The sequence below is a fragment of the Chionomys nivalis genome, chromosome 20 (genome assembly GCF_950005125.1).
Source record: "Chionomys nivalis chromosome 20, mChiNiv1.1, whole genome shotgun sequence".
Lineage (NCBI taxonomy): Eukaryota > Metazoa > Chordata > Mammalia > Rodentia > Cricetidae > Chionomys > Chionomys nivalis.
The window spans coordinates 5,662,872-5,680,967 of NC_080105.1; the positions used below are offsets into that span (position 1 = coordinate 5,662,872).

Consider the following 18,096-nt stretch of genomic DNA (forward strand, 5'->3'; position numbering starts at 1 on the left):
TGGGGGATTCTTAAGCCCCTTCATCTTGCTTCTGAGCCATGTCTAGGTATTATCCAGGCTAGTGTGGAACTAGACAATTCTCCTGGCACCACAGGCATCACTGTGACGCTGGAAGACAGGAATCCTTTCAGCACTTCTGATGCTTTTATATGGGCATTCCATGCTGTCACCAGGACCGTGCAGCCGGTACAAACATCAGTGATTTGTGATGCGAACCCCTGTAAACACAAACTGATGTGTTCAGACATGCGGTTTGGAGTGAGTGTAGACACTTCAATTTGTCCACTTCACTTCTGTGAATACCTGAGCTCAGGCTGTCCGGCTCTAGAGTGTCTTTACTTACTGAGCCATCTTGAACAATCTAAACCCCTCAACCTCCATCAGGGCAGGTTCTCATTATGTAGTCCTGGCTGGCCTGCAACTCACTATGTAGATTAGGCTGGCCTCGAATTCAGAAACCTGACAGCCTGTTTCCTCAGTGCTAGGATTAGAGGTGTGCGTCACCGCATCTGGCCTAAATATTTTTAAAATGTACTTACACACCAGGAGTGGAATTCATGCCTTTAGTCCCAGTACTCAGGAGGAAGAGGCAGGTGGATCTCTGCCAGTTCGTGGCCAGCCTGGTCTATATACCAAGTTCTAGGACAGCCAGGTCCACACAAAGAAATCTTGTCTAGGGAAACCAAACCAAAACGAAAAACATTTACTTGCAATGTTTCGTGGAGTGTAACCTGCCACTTGTATCCTCACACTGGCACTCAGAAAGCAGTAGGTTTGAGTATGGGGTACACCCAAGTGGTCCAGCCTGGGCTCAGCATGCATGGGCCCCTGGATTGAGGTTTCCCGAGTTCAGCAGAGTCCGGCTCAACACAGCACCAGGCACTCATCTGGTTGCTAGGCTCAGTGCTTAAGAGCACTGATCGGCTTCCCACCACCCACACTGAGGTTCACAGGTCAAACTCAGTCAGGGGTATCCCATGCCCTTGCCTGGCCTCTGCAAGCACTGCTACCGTGGCGAGACACCCATGTACACATAAAAAGCAAAAATAAAGGGGAAAATGGGGGGGGCTAGAGAAGGGTTATTTGGGTCTTCCTGGTGAAAGCAGCTGGGGTGACCTCCAAGGTTCACACCCTGGCTGATCTACTTGAGTCAATGATCTTAACAGTCCCAAAGGTTTCCGTATTTTCCCAAAATAGAACAGGCAGCTGGGAGACACCTGTTCCATGCGCACGAGTGGGGGCAGTTTCACATCCAAAAGCAACAGGATGTTCAACTGTCCTGCGGAGTTCTCTCTTCGGCGGGCAGCTGTGGGCTGAGGGCCACAAACCGCAGCACCTGCTCAGTTAACCAGAAAGGCGAGTCTGGCCAGGACTGGAAAGTAGGGAGGGCCGGGCAGGTGCGCCGATGTCTGGGTGTGTGGAATAGAATCCCACTCCTTAGCCCAACCTGGCGTCGAACTCACTCACAGCCAGCCTCCTGCCCTGGTCACCTGAGTGCAGGTGCGACTCTGTGATGCAGAAGTTGGTCCACTCTGTGCAGCTGCACGCCAGTCACCGCGCACTCCGACCGGGTAAGGACAATCGGTGCCACCAAGGCGTGCCCCGCCCACCACCCCAGAGCCCGGCGTGCACTGGGGTTCCAGGAACAGCCGGCCCGGCCCGGGCGAGGCGTCATCTGCGCATGCGTCCAGCGCCCCGGCTCAAAGCTCTGGGACCCAGGGTAGTTCAGCCATCGCGCAGGCGCACTGGCGGCTTCCCCGCTGCAGCCATGGCTGCGTCCGCGCCTGGTCTCATCTCGGTCTTCTCCAGCCCGCAGGAGTTGGGCGCGTCGCTGGCGCAGCTGGTAGCGCAGCGGGCCGCGAGCTGCCTGGAAGGGAACCGTGGCCGCTTCGCGCTCGGCCTGTCGGGCGGCAGCCTGGTCTCCATGCTGGCCCGGGACCTGCCCGCCGCCGTCGCTCCCGCCGGGCCCGACAGCTTCGCGCGCTGGACGCTCGGCTTCTGCGACGAGCGCCTCGTGCCCTTCGAGCACGCCGAGAGCACGTACGGCCTCTACCGGGTGAGCGCTGCGGGGACGCGCACTGCCCGGCTACGGCGGCCGTCGCGGGCCACGCGGAGCCGGCCCCGTCCGCCGAGGAAGTGCGGACTACGGGGGCCGCCGCGGGCCACGTCTAGCCGGCTCCGCCTGCCGAGGAAATGCCCAGGAGCTGCTTCAACACCTACGCGCGGGCTACGGGTCACCCTGGGTCTTGCGGAATGTGCAGTGACGTCCACCCAAGCCTGGCCTGAAGGGCCCCCGCCAGCCCGCATCTTCCTGAGGGCTGCGTCCCGGCTATGGGGCCTTGCAGGCCATGGCTGTTGGTGCACTCACCCTGCGTCTGGTGTCCAGGGTGTGTTGAGCCTCAGTTTCTTCATCTCTAACACGAGCAGCCTGGGATCTGACGGCCACCTGACCCCCTATAGGGTCCAGAGCGCCCTGATTCATGCACAGGGAAACTGAGGCATGGAAGACTGAGCTCTGAGCACCCCTGGGTGTCTGCCACTGCCCCCTTGGGGAGGATCGCCCACTGTCATTGACCTAGAGGCAGGGGCCACCACACTCACTTCAAGGTGGGGAAACAGACCAGAAGATGCAGGTCTCATTTAGGGGCCTCAGTTTTGAAATGCATGACTTTGAACGCAGTGCCTGCCCAAGAACTTCATTGGACGGTGGGCTGTGGGTACTGAGCTCAAGGCTCAGTTGGTAGAGTGCTTGCCTAAAATACACAGGATCCTGGGTTCCATTTGAACGTCATATAAACCAAGCACGATAGTGCACACCTGTACTCCCAGCACTGGGAGCTGGAGGCAGGAGGATGGAGGCCAGCCTATGCTACCCATGTAAGAAAGGATCACCAAGTAGGTCTCTCTGTCTTTGACCGAGGTGACCCAGAGACACAGGATTTCACCAGCAGGCAGATGGAGTCTGTTGATTTGGTGTTAGGGTTCCGTAGGTGGTCCTGACACAATGAGGGTGTCTTGCCCGGAGGCTGCCCGGTCCAGCTCTGCCTTCCTGGTTCACACACCTTCCTGTGGCCTTCAGCCTGGAGCCTGTGCTCATCTCGTCCCCATTCAGGGCCCTTAGCATCCTGAACTCTGGCTGGTACAGCATCTCCACTCTCCCCATCTGCCTAGGGTACCAGCAACCTGGCGTTTTGCCATTCGCTGCAAGCCTCTACCTGCCCCACTAAGCTGGGCATGGAGACACAGGCTAGGCGGTGCTCAATTCTCCAAGGTCCTGGGATTCAATGAGGACCTTCTTCCCAGGGGCCCACTGGGTGCCAGCTGCATTCTCGATGCAGCCAAGCTTGGTCCCTAAGATAGGGAGCCCCAGGCAGCCGGGGGAGACAGCCAGGCGGTGGAGCGGGGCCCAGTGTGAGTGACACAGGGTTCCTAGCTTTAGACAAGCCGTGTCTGGACAGTACTGTGCCAGGCTCCTGATGGCCACTGTCGGGCCACTCGCTGACTGTCCCTTCCTCTTCCACAGACACACCTGCTCTCAAAGCTGCCCATCCCAGACAGCCAGGTCCTCACTGTCAATCCTGCCCTGCCCGTGGAGGACGCCGCAGAGGACTATGCCGGGAAACTGAGGCAGGTGGGTCCCAGAACAGGTGGAGAAGCCGTAGAAGACTTGGGGACACAAGCTGTCTCCCTGAGGGGTGACCAGTTGCAGGGAGACTCGGGCTGGGGTCTCACATCTTCAGACCCCAAGTTCCTGGTCATTGAAAGGGAAATTGAGCCTCCAGTCTGGATCAGGATGGCGTGATAGCGTGTCTGTGACCCAGCACTTGGGAGACTGAGGCAGGAGCCTGGCCAGACATCAGACCAGCCCGAGGGTGACACTCAACTCAAAAACACCACAGCCCTCATACCATGCCAGAGCTGCCCAGTGCCAGGTGGTCACTGCACTCTGTAGAGAATGTGATGCTCTTGCTGAGTGACACCCTCTCAGTGGAAAGTGGTTGAAGCTGAGGCTAAGGAACCCAGACCGGAAACCTGGCTCCAGCTTCCTTCTGTGTGACCTCTGAGCCCTGCACACACCACCATCTTCCCTTCAGGCCTTCCAAGGAGACACTGTCCCCGTGTTTGACCTGCTGATCCTGGGGGTGGGCCCTGACGGCCACACATGCTCGCTCTTCCCTGGTCATCCCCTCCTACAGGTGAGCATGGGGATCCACTCCCAGCCCTGACCTGCTGAGCCTCAGACCCCTTGGGCATGGTGGCAAATGCCTGTCATCCCAGCACTTGGAAAGGGGCACGAAGCTCACAGTGAGGTTGAGGGCAGCCTGAGTCACAGAGTAAGAATCCAAAGGATTACCAAAGGAAGACCCACCGACACTGTACACTTGGTGCCTGGGTGGAGTTGGCGGGTTCAGGTTCCGTCCATAGATACAGCGCAAGGGTAGGCATGACCTGTCCCCACTGGCCTTCTTCCCCCAGGAGCAAGAGAAGATTGTGGCTCCCATCAGTGACTCCCCAAAACCACCACCGCAGAGGGTGACCCTGACGCTCCCTGTGCTGAACGCAGCCCAGAGTATCATCTTCGTGGCCACAGGGGAAGGCAAGGCAGCTGTGCTGAAGGTAAGGGGTGGGCACGGGCGGACACGGGTGGACACAGGGGATCACAGGGCAGACACGGGGGATCACGGTGGTCACGGGGGATCACAGGGCAGACACGGGGGATCACGGGCGATCACGGGCGGACACGGGATCACAGGGCAGACACGGAAGATCACGGGGCAGACACGGGGGGATCACAGCGATCACAGATGGTCAGAAGGGCGGTCACGGGAGGTCAGAAGGGTGGTCATGGGAGGTCAGAAGGGCCATCACGGGAGGTCAGAAGGGCCATCACGGGAGGTCAGAAGGGCGGTCATGGGAGGTCAGAAGGGCGGTCATGGGAGGTCAGAAGGGCGGTCACGGGAGGTCAGAAGGGTGGTCACGGGATGGAATATGAAAGGGGAGTCTGCAAAGATCACAGGCCCTGCTCCCAAGTGACTGCTGGTGTGGCCATCTGTGTCTCTAGCCCCTTTTGGGGACAGGATGCCTAAGACTTGATGGCTGCTGGCCTAGCTCCAGGCTTAGCGAGGGGCCCTGTACAAGGGAATAAGGTGCAGGGTGATAGAGAGGGACACCTCCCCTGAGCTGCAGGTGATAGAGAGGGACACCAAACACATTTAAAATAAAATAATAATAAAGCCTGGGCTGGAAAGGTGGCATGTGGACTGGTGAGAACCTGCTGCCCTTCCAGAAGACCCAGGTTCGATTTACAGCACCAGCATGGCAGGTCACAACCACCTGTAGCGCTAGTCCAGGAGTTCAGGTGCCTTCTGGCCTCTGTGGGGCACCAGGCATTCACATGGTGTACATACACACAGGAAAAACACCCACACACAAAAAGAAAAAAATAAGGGGGCAAGATGACTTAGTGGGTAAAAGGGCTTGCCACCAAACTTAAGTTCAGACTTTGAGTTCCCAGACAACCTGAGTTCAGTTCCCAGCACCACCTGTTGTCCCCATACTGGGGAGGCAGAAAGAGGAGGACCATCCTTGCTACATAGCAAGTTCAAGGCCCTCCTGGGCTGCATGAAGCCCTGCCTCCTCCTAATAGAACAACAAACAATCCTGTTCCACGTCGCTTTAGAACCCGCGAGTACCTGTCCCTACATCCAAACAGATCCCAGTCCGCCCCCTCTGTCCCTGCTGGGGTCTGAGGCGGGTCCCGGGTCTCTCACACAGCGCATCCTGGAGGACAAAGACAGCTCGCTGCCCGCCACCATGGTGCAGCCGCGCACGGGCGCCCTCTGCTGGTTCCTAGACGAGGCGGCCGCGCGATTGCTGTCGGTGCCCTTCGAGAAGCATTCCACGCTGTAGCGTGGAGTACACACGCGTGGGCACTTCGGGGCTGGCCCCCGGCCTCCGCCCCGGGCTTTCAGGAAAAGCCTCCGGGGCCACGGGAGCGAGCCAACTGAGAATTAAACGGAACGTTCTGGAACTCTGGTCCCTGTGGTTTTTGGTGGCGGAGGGTGGGGCCGGGCAGTGAGCTCGGGTGCGGCTGACAGCACACGGGGCCTCAGAGAAATGTGGATCCTGGCTTCTGGCCCCGCAGTGCACACATCAGAATGAAGAAAGGGTCGTTTTCAGTTCCAAGCGCAGGACTGACTCACAGGTACCACGTGGCTGCTTGTGTTCCAGCCGTGTGGCCGCTAGGGTAGACGGGAGATAGGCTGAGGGAACATGCCAGGGTTCACCTGGCACCCCAGCCAGTGCCTCAGTCTCCCTGCAGGCCTGCTCAGAACCTTGAGCTTCCCCTGATGATGCCGCAGGGTCACGTAACAACGAGAGAAGTGTCTGAGGTGACTCTTGGGATGTCCCCTTAGACGGTTTCTCCCCTACCTCCTCTTACAGAAGCAGAAATGTGGGCATAACAGCTGGAGCTTCAGCAGCCTCCGTGTGCATGAAATGGATGTATGCATCAATGGCCTGATGTGTCCTGAGTCCTCCCAGTCCCGGGGACCTAGTGGGGAGGCTGGTGGGCCTGGCTGAGTGTGGGGTTCTGAGGGGCATCCCCAGGAAGGTCACACAAGCCAGGCCTGAGGCGGGAATTGAAACCTCCCTGAGCCAACTTGGCATGGAACCACAGAGGTGAAGTTTCTGTTGGTGTGCGGTCCCTGAGGACTCCTCTGCTGTGGCAATGAGGAAGTGGGGCAGGCCTGGAAGGAAGCTGCCCTGCTGGGGACAGCCAAGGGCACAGGCTGAGACGTGTGTGGGCGTGAGGACCCCGTGTGAGCAGCCCTGTGGGACATTACCGTTGCTGGTCCCTGTCTCAAGGGGACATTGCTGCTGTGCCCATACACTGCGGCATAGGTTCTGCCCCATACTCCAAGGCGGCTGCTAATGTTCCGTCTCTCGTGCCCGCGTTCTAGCCTCCGGAAAGGGAAGAAAATGAGATTGCTTAAGGGGTCATCTTCCCTCGTGGGCAGATGGGGGTTGTGTTCCACACATTGACAGCGCATGCCTCAGGCCGTTTATTTGTTCAGTCAGCTGTCTATTTTGTAGACAGGACTTCATGTGGCCCAGGCTGGCCTGCAGGACCTAAACTCCTGATCCCCCTGCCTCTGCTTCCTGAGTGCTGGGATGGCAGAGCTGTGCCACTCCACCCTGGCCACCTGTGCCAGGCTTTGTTTTTCCCACACTGCTTTGGTTTCCCCTGGGGCGGTCCCCACTGTCCCCCACAGAAACCCTCAGTCCTGGTCCAGCCTGTCCCCAGGGGCAGGAGGAGGCAGGTGCAGACAGGAAGAGGCAGAGGGTTGTACCGACGGCACTACCCTCCTGGAACTTGGGGCACTCAGCACCCTGAGCAGTGGGACCCAGGATAGCTCCGCACAGCGACAGGATGGGGGTGCGGCCCTCCAGCCCCCTGGACAAGCGGCAGCAGCAGCAGCTGAGGGGTGAGCAGAGGGGTCCCGCTGCAGCGGGAAGCCACACTGGCATGGGCTCCCGGCACCAAACGTCTTATTGTCACCGTCCTGCCTTGGGTTAGAAGAGTCCAGGTTTTTTTGTTGAATGTTTCATGACAGGGTTTCTCTGTATAGAGCAGGCTGGCCTGGAACTCGCTCTGTAGACTTTAGCCTCAAACTCAGAGATCCGCCTGCCTCTGTGTCCCGTGGGCTGGGATTAAAGATGTGTGTCACCCCTGCCTGGCTTTGGAAGATTCCAGATGTAAGTGAAGCTCGAGTAGCTGAGTGTAGTGGCACAGGCGTGTCATCCTAGCACTCGGGAGACAGATCTCTGAGTTCGAGGCCAGCCTGGACTACACATGTAGCTGGGGCTACATGTGACCCTGTCTGAAAAGAAAATGAAAAGTGAGATGTGACATGTTTCGTTAGGGGACTCGAGGGCCCACCCTCATGGCTGGGAGGCCTGGCTGCATGGACTGGCACTGAGACTCCCTGTACTGTCCTCTGCTGGTCCTTGGACAGTGGGGCTGGACAACCTAACAGGATTTGGTGGCTGTCCCCCAAGGGGAGGTGGCTAGGCCAGGTTGGAAGAGGGTGTGCATTTGGCAGTGAGTATGGGAATAGCACTGGGGAAGGGGAACAGTGCATGCAAAGTCCTGCATGTGCTGCAAAGCAGCTCTCCAAGTCCCAGCACTGACTGCTACCTGCATTTGCTGCGTGCTGTTGGGCAAGTGAATCCCCCTCTCTGGGCCTCATTCTTCAAGACACAATATCCTTGGATGGAGATACTTTGTGTGTATGTGTGTGTGTGTGTATGTGTGTGTATGTGTGTGTATGTGTATGTGTGTGTGTATGTGTGTATATGTGTGTCTCTATGTGTGTGTATGTGTGTGTGTGTTGTCCTCTTAGGTTGCCTCCCACCTCATTCATTGAGGCAGGGTCTCGCCTGTGCCAGGGTTGATCTGGCTGAGATGACAGGCTGGTCCCCTGGCCACAGTGTTGGTCCCTTCTCCTGCACAGGTCAGGTGGACGGCCTGCTAAGGGCCTTCTTGCCCTGTTACCGCAGGCAGCTGGCAGCAGCCATGCTGAGGCAGATCTCCAGGGAACTGGAACCCCAGGAGCCAGCCGGATGCCAGCTTTCCCACACCAAAGTGCGTGTCATTGAGGATGGGGCTCCCTGCCAGGCACCAGCTGTGATTGTGTCCCTCTCTGAGTTCGGTGACATGAGCCTGGGGACATGGAGCTGGGGAGGTGGAGGCAGGCAGAGGAGGCCTGGAGAAGGGTGTTCCCTGCAGGGGGCACACATGTGCAGAGGCCCTGAGGTTGGCAAGCCTGGGAAGATGCCAGGGGGCAGGGCAGCTTCTGTGTGTGCCTGCCCTGCTATTGCAAGCACGACTCCAGGGAGACACTTCTTGATAGGACCCCTTTGTTTGTCCCTCTGACCCTGCTCTTGGCACTTCAGGGACTGTGAGATCAGACAGCCTGGAACTGTAGTCACTAAGAGTCCCCCCATGGCCTCTTTCTGTTCCCTACCCTGGCATAGTCAGGACCCACAGAGGTAGAGTGAGCCCCTGCAGGCCAGATGGCACAGTGACCGGAACCTGAGGTTCCCTGGCGGCTCCCTTCCCTCCCTGCTGTGGGGAGGCTCTGTGGGCAGAGGTCACAGCTTGGGACCTGTCCCATGCAGGGCATCCTTATACCTGCTACAGTTCCGTTTTTGTTTATTTGAGACAGAATCTTGAATTTGCAGTGTGGCTGAGGCTGACCTTGAACTCCTGACCTTCCTGCCTCAGCCTTCTGCTGCTGGGCTGACAGGTTCTGGTGGCAGCTGCTGCCTAGAGCCTTGGAGGGTGGTGGGTATGTGTGACCAAACCTACGTGACAAGTTTTTCTTTGGGTCTCTGTAGCCCAGGCTGCCTATAGACTGACTACTTGGGGGAACTGAGGAAGGAGGGTCACTGGGACCAGGCAGTTGGTGGCTTTCCTAGGGTATCGGAGTCAGATCTTGTCCCAGTTAATCAATTAAATGTTTAAAAAAAAAAGAAGAAGAAGAAGCAGCTGAGTGCCCTGCTTTTGGTGGGAACTGAGACTTGGGCACAGTTCAGGGAACCCTAAATCCTGCTCTAGAGCCAACGACAGCTGGCATCCCCTTGCAGAAGCTGCCTAGAGTCCGGGAGCACCAAGGACCCTTGACTCTGCTGTGGGGCCACCCGCCACAGTGGCAGCCCACCTTCTGTGTCCTGCGTGGGGATGGACGCCTGGAATGGTTCAGCCGAAAGGAGGTGAGATGACCAGAACTGCTACCTAGGATAGTGTGGGGACTGGGGGCGTGGCTCAGAGGTGGGGCCCCTGCCTAGGATCCCCAGTTAGGGGCTGGGGGCGTGGCTCAGGGATGGGGCCCCTGCCTAGAATCCCCAGTTAGGGGCTGGGGGCGTGGCTCAGGGATGGGGCCCCTGCCCAGGATCCCCAGTGAGAGGCTGGGGGGCGTGGCTCAGGGATGGAGCCCCTGCCTAGAATCCCCAGTTAGGGGCTGGGGGCGTGGCTCAGGGATGGGGCCCCTGCCCAGGATCCCCAGTGAGAGGCTGGGGGGCGTGGCTCAGGGATGGAGCCCCTGCCTAGAATCCCCAGTTAGGGGCTGGGGGCGTGGCTCAGTGGCAGAGCTCTGGTCAGTAACATACTAAGATCCTGAGTTGCTCATTGCCCAGAGGGGTAGGGAGTGCTTTGGGAGTTTGCTGACTTGCCTCTACCTCAGTGTGGTCTCATGTCTTTGGTCACAGGAGTATGAGTCTGGGGGCCGTCCCCTGGGCTCCACAGCCCTGACAGGGTACACACTGCTCACTTCCCAGCGTGAATACCTGTGCCTTTTAGATGACCTCTGCCCAAGCTCCTCTGGTAAGGATACCTGGGTTCCCTTAGTTTTCCTTCCTCCGCGTCCTGTGGCCATCCCACTCCCCTGGGCACTTGGTGAAGTTGATTTGGTCCTCCTCTGTCTAGTAACAGAAGCAACTTCCTACCCACAGTGTGACTCGCAGTATCTACAGATGTTACAGTTGTCCCTTGGTGGATGAACTCTCGCTCTGTGAAGAAAAAGTGCCGCCCATTGTCCCTGAGAGGACACCAGTAAAGTCAATGGAACAAAACCCGAATAGCTAAGAGTCTAAGGAACAACGAAAGTAACACTGGTGGCGCACGCCTTTACTCCCAGCACTCAGGAGGCAGAGGATGGAGGAGCTCTGAGTTCAGGGCCAGCCTGGTCTACAGAGTATGTTTTAGGACAGCCAGGGCTGTTTTACAGAGAAACCTTGTCTTGGAAAACAAACAAACAAAAACAAAATTTTAAAAAAGTAACAAAGCAATACAATAAAAATGGGGCTGGAAAGATGGCTCAGTGAATCAGAGTTAGATTCCCAGCATCCACATCAGGCTGCTCACAACTGCCTGGAACTCCAGATTCAGGGCATCTGGCACTTCTGACCTCAAGCACCTACACACACATAAACAAACACATACAGATGGTTAAACATAATTTTTTAAAAAAACATAAAACCCAGTGTCAGTAAACATGCATGGAGATATACATAGTGGGAAGCAGTGTGCGGTCTTGGGGCATGGTGCACAGACCAGATGGGGTCCTGGGTTTCAAGTTTCTCCTACTCTGTTCCCGCCCACCTGTTCCACGATAGAGTTCATCTTGCCGGGTGCATGTAGTACTAGGGCTTCTGCTGTGTTTAATCTTTGAGACAGCTTTTGCTCTAAAGCCCCAGTTGGCCCCGAAGTCACACCAGTTCTTTCAGGTTGCTGTCTTGCTTTCAGGAGACCTCGCCCAGGAGGAACCGCTGAGGGTGCTGGAGGAGCCGGTGAACTTCCCGCTCTTCCTCGTGCACCCGTTCCGGGCCCACCTCTGCTTCTGTGCGCACACGAGGGGGGCGCAGCGCGCCTGGAGGCTCGGCTTGCAGGGTGCCATCCGGCTGAGAGCCACCGGTGCGTCCCAGGGCGCAGGTTGGACGCGAGAGGGCGATGGGTGTAGGTGCGGGGTTCCTTGGGGAGGGTTGGAGCACAGTGCCCGGCTAAAGGCATCCTCAGTCCTGCAGCGCAGCCGGGCGCCCGCGGCCTGTGCCTTCCTGGACACCATGCAGCTCTATCGACGACGTCGGGGCTTTGCCGGTGGTGACGACGCAACACTGGGCTCTGATGCGGAGGTGAGCGGTGTCCCTCAGGCCCGGGCGGGTTCCACCACCCGTCGCACACTACACCCCCACGCTCCCCTACAGGTGCTGAGCGCCGAGCTGATGCGGGAGCTGTTACCTGCTCTACGCGCACAGACGCTGCGGAGCCTGCGCAGTACGGGACGCGCCCGGGCTCGGGCCTGCTCCGAGGTGCGGAGTGGGCGTGGCGGGGAGGGTGAAAGGGGAGAAAAGGGAGGGAAGGGCGGCTTCGAGTCTCACGTGCTCACCCACACCGCCCTCGACGCTGCAGTTCCTCGACGCTGTGCACGCTGCCGTCCTAGCCAGGGTATCTGCAGGGCTGCGTGCCTTCCAGCCGGAAAAGGATGCACTGCTAGCGCAGCTGGAGAGGACGGTGCGAGCAGAACTCGAACAGATCCTGCAGCAGCGAGCGCAAAGGGCTCGGAGACTAGAAGGTGTGGGGCGGGCTGGGTAATGGGCCAGGTGAGAGGTGGCGGAGGCCGCGTGGTTGGTGGTGTTGGGCGAGTGGCTAGGAGTGAGAGTGGATCCGGAGAGCTAGGGCGGGGCCACAGAGCGAGGGGAGGGGCCTGGGAGGGATGGAGTGGATCCAGGAGGACGAAGGGCGGGGTCAGGAAATGTAGGAGCGGGGGCTGCGGGAGCCGGTGTGGAGCTTCAGGAGTTGGGCCTGCTAGTAATAGGGGTAGGTGGTACGGCGCTGAATCGGTGGAGCTAGCAGGTTGGATGGCAATTTGCTAGAAGAGGCGGGGTCTTGCCGGCGGGAGGCGGGGCCTAATATGGGTGGGGCGGGCCCTGAGGAATAGACTTGGGAAAGGGAAGCAGCTGTTGAGGATTAGAGTCTGACGCTGGATTCTAGCCAGAAGGCAGTGGATGAGAAGACAAAGTCTAGAGCCTGGGGAGACCCCGGTCTGTTAAATTGTAGGCTAGGTAGGGAGACACGAGGTGGCAGTGGCCTTGCGGGGTCTCCTCAGCCTGTGCCTTTGGCCAGGTCTCACTGCTCCTAGTTTCAGTGTCCTCAGCTGTAAAATGGGTACCCAGCTGTCCAGGCTGAGGTCCCTGCTCCTCCTGCATCTACTGAGTGCCTGGTGGAGAAAACTCCTGGTCCACATATCCCCTCAGCCAAGATCCGGGACCGCCTAGAGGCTTGCCTGTGCCGCATGGTGGACCCGCAACTGCCCCAGATTATCCATGCGCTGCTGAGCCTTGTGGAAGCCACGCTCCAAGCCGTTCGGACTCTCCTCATCCGGGGCATGGACCGGCTGTCTCACCACCTGCGCAAGAACCCTTCTAGCACGCGGCTGCGCAGGGAGGTTAGCATGTGAGCGACAGTGGCACGCCCACCTTGAGCAGTCTGTACCGTAAACCAATGATTTTTCTCATCTAACTGGTATTCATATGTACGTAGGTTTATGAATTTGGGGAGATACCTTGGGACCCAGAGCTGATGCAAGCCTGTTACCGGGAGGCAGAGAGGAACCGAAGCCATCTAGCCCAGCTGGCAGAACCATTTGGCTTCCTGGGGATGCAGAGCCTGGTGTTTGGGGCCCAAGATCTTGCACAACAGGTGAGGAGAGAGAATGGGAAGTCCATGTTGGGTATCCCCAGGAGAGGGAGAGTGCATTTATGGGGAAGGAATGGGCCTCGCTGGTAGACAGGCAGAGCCTGGAGCGAGTGCGAGTCTGGAGATCCTGAGGCTAGAGCCCAGGGCACAGCGCCTGGTCCAGGCTGCTGGGGAAATGTTGGGCTAATGACACCTGAGCCAGAGCAGAGGTCCTGGGTATGGGATCATCCGGGCTCCTCCTTCACAGCTCACAGCAGCTGCAGTCACCACCTTCCTGCAGCTGGCTGACAAGTGTCTGACATCAACTCTGGACTGCGACCAGGCAGCTGAGCAGTTGGAGAAAGTCAGGGGCCTTGTGCTGAAGGTGAGGTGAGTGGGTGGGTGGGGGCCATGGCCTAGAGTACTGCAGGCTGCTGCACAGGCTGGTTTGTGTCCTCTGCAGAAACTTACCTCGGACAGTGAGACCAGTCGGTGGAGGTTCACCCGGGACTGGCTGCTGGGAATCTTCTGGCCCTTTGTATGGAGCCAGCTTGGGGTGAGCTGTAACTCGGTGAGTGGACACCTGAGCTCTCCATCTGGAGGGGACAGAGTGCTCACTCTTGCCTGAAGCCACTGGAGGTTGGAGATCCCACCTCTGCTCCCCAGGCTGAGTGTAGGGGGGCACTTCTGGCCTTGACAAAGCCCCTTGCATCTTGATTCATCCCTAATTTTTGCTGACCACACACTCCCAGAGTTTGAATCTGCTGGTGCAGAGCGGGTGTGGGCTCCATGGGTTGAGGTTTATAGGGAGAACTGCCTGTGCTAAGGTCTTGAGGTTGGACTGGACCTTGTGTGTTAAGGACCAGAGAGGAGGGAGCTGGAGAGATGGCTCAGAGGCTAAGAGTACTGGCTGTTTTTCCAGAGGTCATGAGTTCAATTCCCACAACCACATGGTGGCTCACAACCATCTGTAATGAGATCTGGTGCCCTCTTCTGGCCTGCAGGCATACATGCAGCCAGAACATTGTATACATAATAAATAAAACCAGGGTGATGGTGAGAGAAGAAGCAGGCAGAAGGGTGCGGGTGGGGAGGACCCAGCCTTCTGGCTAGCTGAAGGTAGGGACCCGCAAGGATGGCTGTGACTAGATGTTAGCAGGACCCTTCAGAGGAAGGCGGCTAGGTCCCAGCTGAGACACTTGGGAGTAGGAAGCCTGTGTGGGACGTAGTCCATTTTTGACACTGGGACACACACTACGGCATGTGGGTCCCGCATTCAGCCAAGCTCCTGCCTGTGCTCCTAGGAACAACCTGAGGTGGATGGGGACATCTTGGCCATGGGCTCCCAGGCTCTGACCACTGAGGGTGTCTGCAGGGACGTCATCCAGGGCCTCCTTCTGCAGAGAGTTGACAAAGGTGAGTCTCCCGGCTGTGGCTCAGTCCCTGCAGACGCTAGCACAGGACTGGATGGGCTTCCTTGAAAGGGGCACTGGAGTGAGATGCTCAGGGATATTGGAGTTCTCGGGACTGATGAGAGAGAGGCAGTTGTCCCTGGTATCAGAGGGTTGGTCTGGGTTCCACTCAGGAGCTCTCAGAAGCTCATAAAGCCTCCAAAGATGGCAGAGGGAAGAGGGACCCAGAAGGTGAGACAAGTAGCTGGAACCCAGAGATGATGGCATCACAGGGAATCAGGGAACATACTGAGGCTGTGTCCTTGATGTGTGGCCAAACAAGAACATGGAGCTGAGGCATCCAAGCAACCCTCCTGCCTCAGCATCCAGAGTGCCTGAGCCTACATGCCTAGGAGAGTGGAATATTTTTTAATGATTTATTTATTTTTATTTTATGTGCAGTGGTGTTTTGCCTGCATGTCTATCTGTGAGGGTGTTAGATACCCTGGAGCTGGAGTCACAGATGGTGTGAGCTGCCATGTGGGTGCTGGGAACTAAACCCAGATCCCCTGGAAAAGCTTTCAACCACTGAGCCATCTACTTCCAAGAGTAGAAGGTTTAAATGACTGTAAACTAAGTCTAGAAATGGGGACCTGGATGAGCTTCTGACCCTAGACCTTGTATACATCCTTAGGAGAGTTCCACCTGCCATTGACTTGTGATGTCTGCACAGAGCAGCAGTTGGGTGGGGCTCCTGGCTAGGTGGAGAGCAGCTGTTGATTAGCAATGTCTGCATTGCTTATAGCATAGAAAGAGGATGAGAAGGCTAAAGCTGGCCTTCCTCAGATGTGTCCAGGGTTATCCCTTAATTCTAGAGTTGAACAAAATCCTTGGTGCCAGCGACAGAACCCGCTCTCGAGCAGAGGACCAGGAAGGAGCACGTGAGTATCTCACAGGTCCTGTGCCACGGCCGGGGTGTGCAAGGGTAGTGGGGAGCAGAATGGACTTCATCTGAAGTGACCATGTTGAACGGTGGAGAAGCCACGGGTTGTAACACACAAGGACCGAGATGGCAACAGGCTTGTGTCCCAGTTCCTGCCACCTAGACATGGTGGGGGGTTTTGCCAGTTACTTTCTGCTATCAACACAGGGAGGGGAGATAGTGATAGTCCACAAAGGCACTGCCCGAGGAAGCCGGGCTCACTTGTTACATAGTCACAGCTAACTCAGATACTCTGTAACAGGCTCACTTGTTACATAGTCACAGCTAACTCAGATACTCTGTAACGGGCTCATATGTTACACAGCCACAGCTAACTCAGATACTCTGTAGCGAGCTCATTTGTTACATAGTCACAGCTAACTCAGATACTCTAACAGGCTCATATGTTACATAGTCACAGCTAACTCAGATACTCTGTAGTGGGCTCATATGTTACATAGTCACAGCTAACTCAGATACTCTGTAATGGGCTCATATGTTACATAGCCACAGCCAACTCAGATACTCTGTAGTGGGCTCATATGTTACATAGTCACAGCTAACTCAGATACTCTGTAACAGGCTCACTTGTTACATAGTCACAGTTAACTCAGATACTCTGTAATGGGCTTACTGGTTCCATAGTCACAGCTAACTCAGGTACTCTGTAATGGGCTCACTTGTTACATAGTCACAGCTAACTCAGGTACTCTATAACGGGCTCATATGTTATATAGCCACAGCTAACTCAGATACTCTGACTTGGATGTGGACCTGCTTAGTTTCCACAGCCATGCATTCACATAAAGGGAATATAGCAGAAAGACCGTTGTGTGGTCAGGCTTACATACAGGGAGCTTGAGTGTCCCTCCACCTGCCACATATGCCGGGGGTGGACCCGAGTCCATCCTGTCCTTGCACATACGGCCTTATGGGTGAATCCCCATGGACTCTCGGGGTGTGGAGAAGCAAGCTGGCATTTCCGCAGGGCTCCACAGTGTGCCTTCTGCCTGGTCCGTCCTCTGTGTTGTGAGCCCTGCTCCCCTGCTCCAGTCCCCTTATTTGTGGACCCCCAGGCCCCACCTCCAGCTTGTGACATTTGACATTGGGATCTAGGTGACAGTCATCATTTCCACAGATGAGGGAGCTGAAACTCAGGTCTGAGACAGAGAGACCTACTCTGGTGGCCAAATTCAGCCACTCCGCCCACCATTGCTTCCAAGAACATCCAGAGCTGTCGTCACCCACGCCCATCCTGGGGGACAATGGATGAAGACCTGAGAGTGTGAGCTGCACAGAACAAAGCACCATAGACTGTGTGTTCCTGCTAGAATTTTTACACTCAAGTTCTGAGCTAGCATGGGCTACTATAATATGACATTGTATTAAAAACAACCCAAAACTTGTTGGTTTAACACAAAATAATCCCATTAATTTCATTTTTTATTATTTTTTACTTTAAAAATCTGTACTTTTTTTTCAGTTTTTTTCGAGACAGGGGTTTCTCGGACTCACAGGGATTCACCTGTCTCTGCCTCCCGAGTGCTGGAATTGAAGGCGTAGGCCACCACCGCCCAGCCTAAAAATCTGTACATTTTTTTTAAAGAAATCTTTTTTTAAGATTTAATTATTATGTATACAGTATTCTCAGTACTCTGCCTGCATGTATGCCTGCAGGCCAGAAGAGGGCACCAAATCTCATTACAGATGGTTGTGAGCCACCATGTGGTTGCTGGGAATTGAACTCGGGACCTTTAGGAAGAGCACACAGTGCTCTTAAGTGCTGAGTCATCTCTCCAGCCCAAATCTGTACATTTTTTAAAGCTTCTTTTTAAATTTATTTGGGGTGGTGGTGGTGTGTGTGTGTGTGTTTACATGCACGGGTGTGTGGCATCAGGGGACAACTTCTGGAAGTAGGTTTTTTCTTTCCATCAAGAGTGTCTTCAGGCTCAAACTCAGGTCAGGCTTGGGGTCAAACACTTTCAGTCGCTAAGTCATTTCACTGGCCCCCATTTTATCATCGTTTGATTTCTAATTGCGTGGATGACTGATTTGAGTTTTAAAATACCCAGGGCTGCGTGTTTGATTGGCCAGCCGAGCGCGAAGGCCCGCTCCCAGCCCAACCCACTGGGTGCCTTCCCGGCCAGCCCACACCCTGGTTACCCCTGGTCGCGGGCCCCCCAGCTACTTCTGGGCGGTTCCAGAGTCGGTGTCGTCCCCCGCCCCCAAGCAGTCCAGTTGCATCGGTCGCCAGCCGCAGCACAGAACATTTAACTTTTAATATAACTTGCTCTTCTTGCGTCTCTCTGGCTGCTACAGACGCCCACCGAGACCCAGGCTAGCATGTAGACGCTAATTCTGGAAACAGGGCGGATGCAAGAACGTGCCGTGCTGCCGCCTTAGAGAGCAACTGTTAGCTACCAGAGCCAAGTCCTTCCCAGAGGACGCGACCTGCTGTCCTTTTACTTCCTTGGTATGAGATTTCA

At 56.3% G+C, this 18,096-nt stretch overlaps 2 protein-coding genes across 4 annotated transcripts; both read left to right on the forward strand.

Moving 5' to 3' along the window:
* The first annotated feature begins 1,689 nt into the window (after positions 1 to 1,689).
* Positions 1,690 to 6,024, forward strand: Pgls (6-phosphogluconolactonase). 3 transcript variants are annotated; one of them, XM_057753176.1, is made up of 5 exons: positions 1,694 to 2,056; positions 3,524 to 3,631; positions 4,095 to 4,196; positions 4,477 to 4,617; positions 5,776 to 6,024. In XM_057753176.1, exons 1-5 carry the CDS (start codon positions 1,769 to 1,771, stop codon positions 5,908 to 5,910), a joined length of 774 nt encoding a protein of 257 aa, XP_057609159.1. In that variant the 5' UTR covers positions 1,694 to 1,768; the 3' UTR covers positions 5,911 to 6,024. The 3 variants fall into 3 exon arrangements, with proteins under 3 accessions (XP_057609160.1, XP_057609159.1, XP_057609161.1); XM_057753178.1 differs by lacking the exon at positions 1,694 to 2,056 and adding an exon at positions 2,089 to 2,387; XM_057753177.1 differs by lacking the exon at positions 4,095 to 4,196 and having other exon boundaries at positions 1,690 to 2,056.
* Positions 6,025 to 7,382: 1,358 nt separating this feature from the next.
* Positions 7,383 to 16,983, forward strand: Niban3 (niban apoptosis regulator 3). The gene is made up of 15 exons (XM_057752687.1): positions 7,383 to 7,487; positions 8,517 to 8,647; positions 9,652 to 9,777; positions 10,273 to 10,387; positions 11,309 to 11,476; positions 11,579 to 11,694; positions 11,767 to 11,871; positions 11,972 to 12,134; positions 12,817 to 13,007; positions 13,103 to 13,261; positions 13,506 to 13,622; positions 13,701 to 13,808; positions 14,542 to 14,653; positions 15,504 to 15,569; positions 16,749 to 16,983. Exons 1-15 carry the CDS (start codon positions 7,433 to 7,435, stop codon positions 16,772 to 16,774), a joined length of 1,758 nt encoding a protein of 585 aa, XP_057608670.1. The 5' UTR covers positions 7,383 to 7,432; the 3' UTR covers positions 16,775 to 16,983.
* Positions 16,984 to 18,096: the final 1,113 nt, after the last annotated feature.

Bases quoted from the DNA above. Each gene is read 5' to 3' on its own strand.
- Pgls (XM_057753176.1), top strand. From the start codon at position 1,769: ATGGCTGCGTCCGCGCCTGGTCTCATCTCGGTCTTCTCCAGCCCGCAG. The intron at 3,632-4,094 runs GTGGGTCCCAGA...TCTTCCCTTCAG, and splicing joins ATGCCGGGAAACTGAGGCAG to GCCTTCCAAGGAGACACTGT. The intron at 4,618-5,775 runs GTAAGGGGTGGG...TCTCTCACACAG, and splicing joins GCAAGGCAGCTGTGCTGAAG to CGCATCCTGGAGGACAAAGA.
- Niban3 (XM_057752687.1), top strand. From the start codon at position 7,433: ATGGGGGTGCGGCCCTCCAGCCCCCTGGACAAGCGGCAGCAGCAGCAG. The intron at 12,135-12,816 runs GTGTGGGGCGGG...ATATCCCCTCAG, and splicing joins AAGGGCTCGGAGACTAGAAG to CCAAGATCCGGGACCGCCTA. The intron at 14,654-15,503 runs GTGAGTCTCCCG...CCTTAATTCTAG, and splicing joins TCTGCAGAGAGTTGACAAAG to AGTTGAACAAAATCCTTGGT.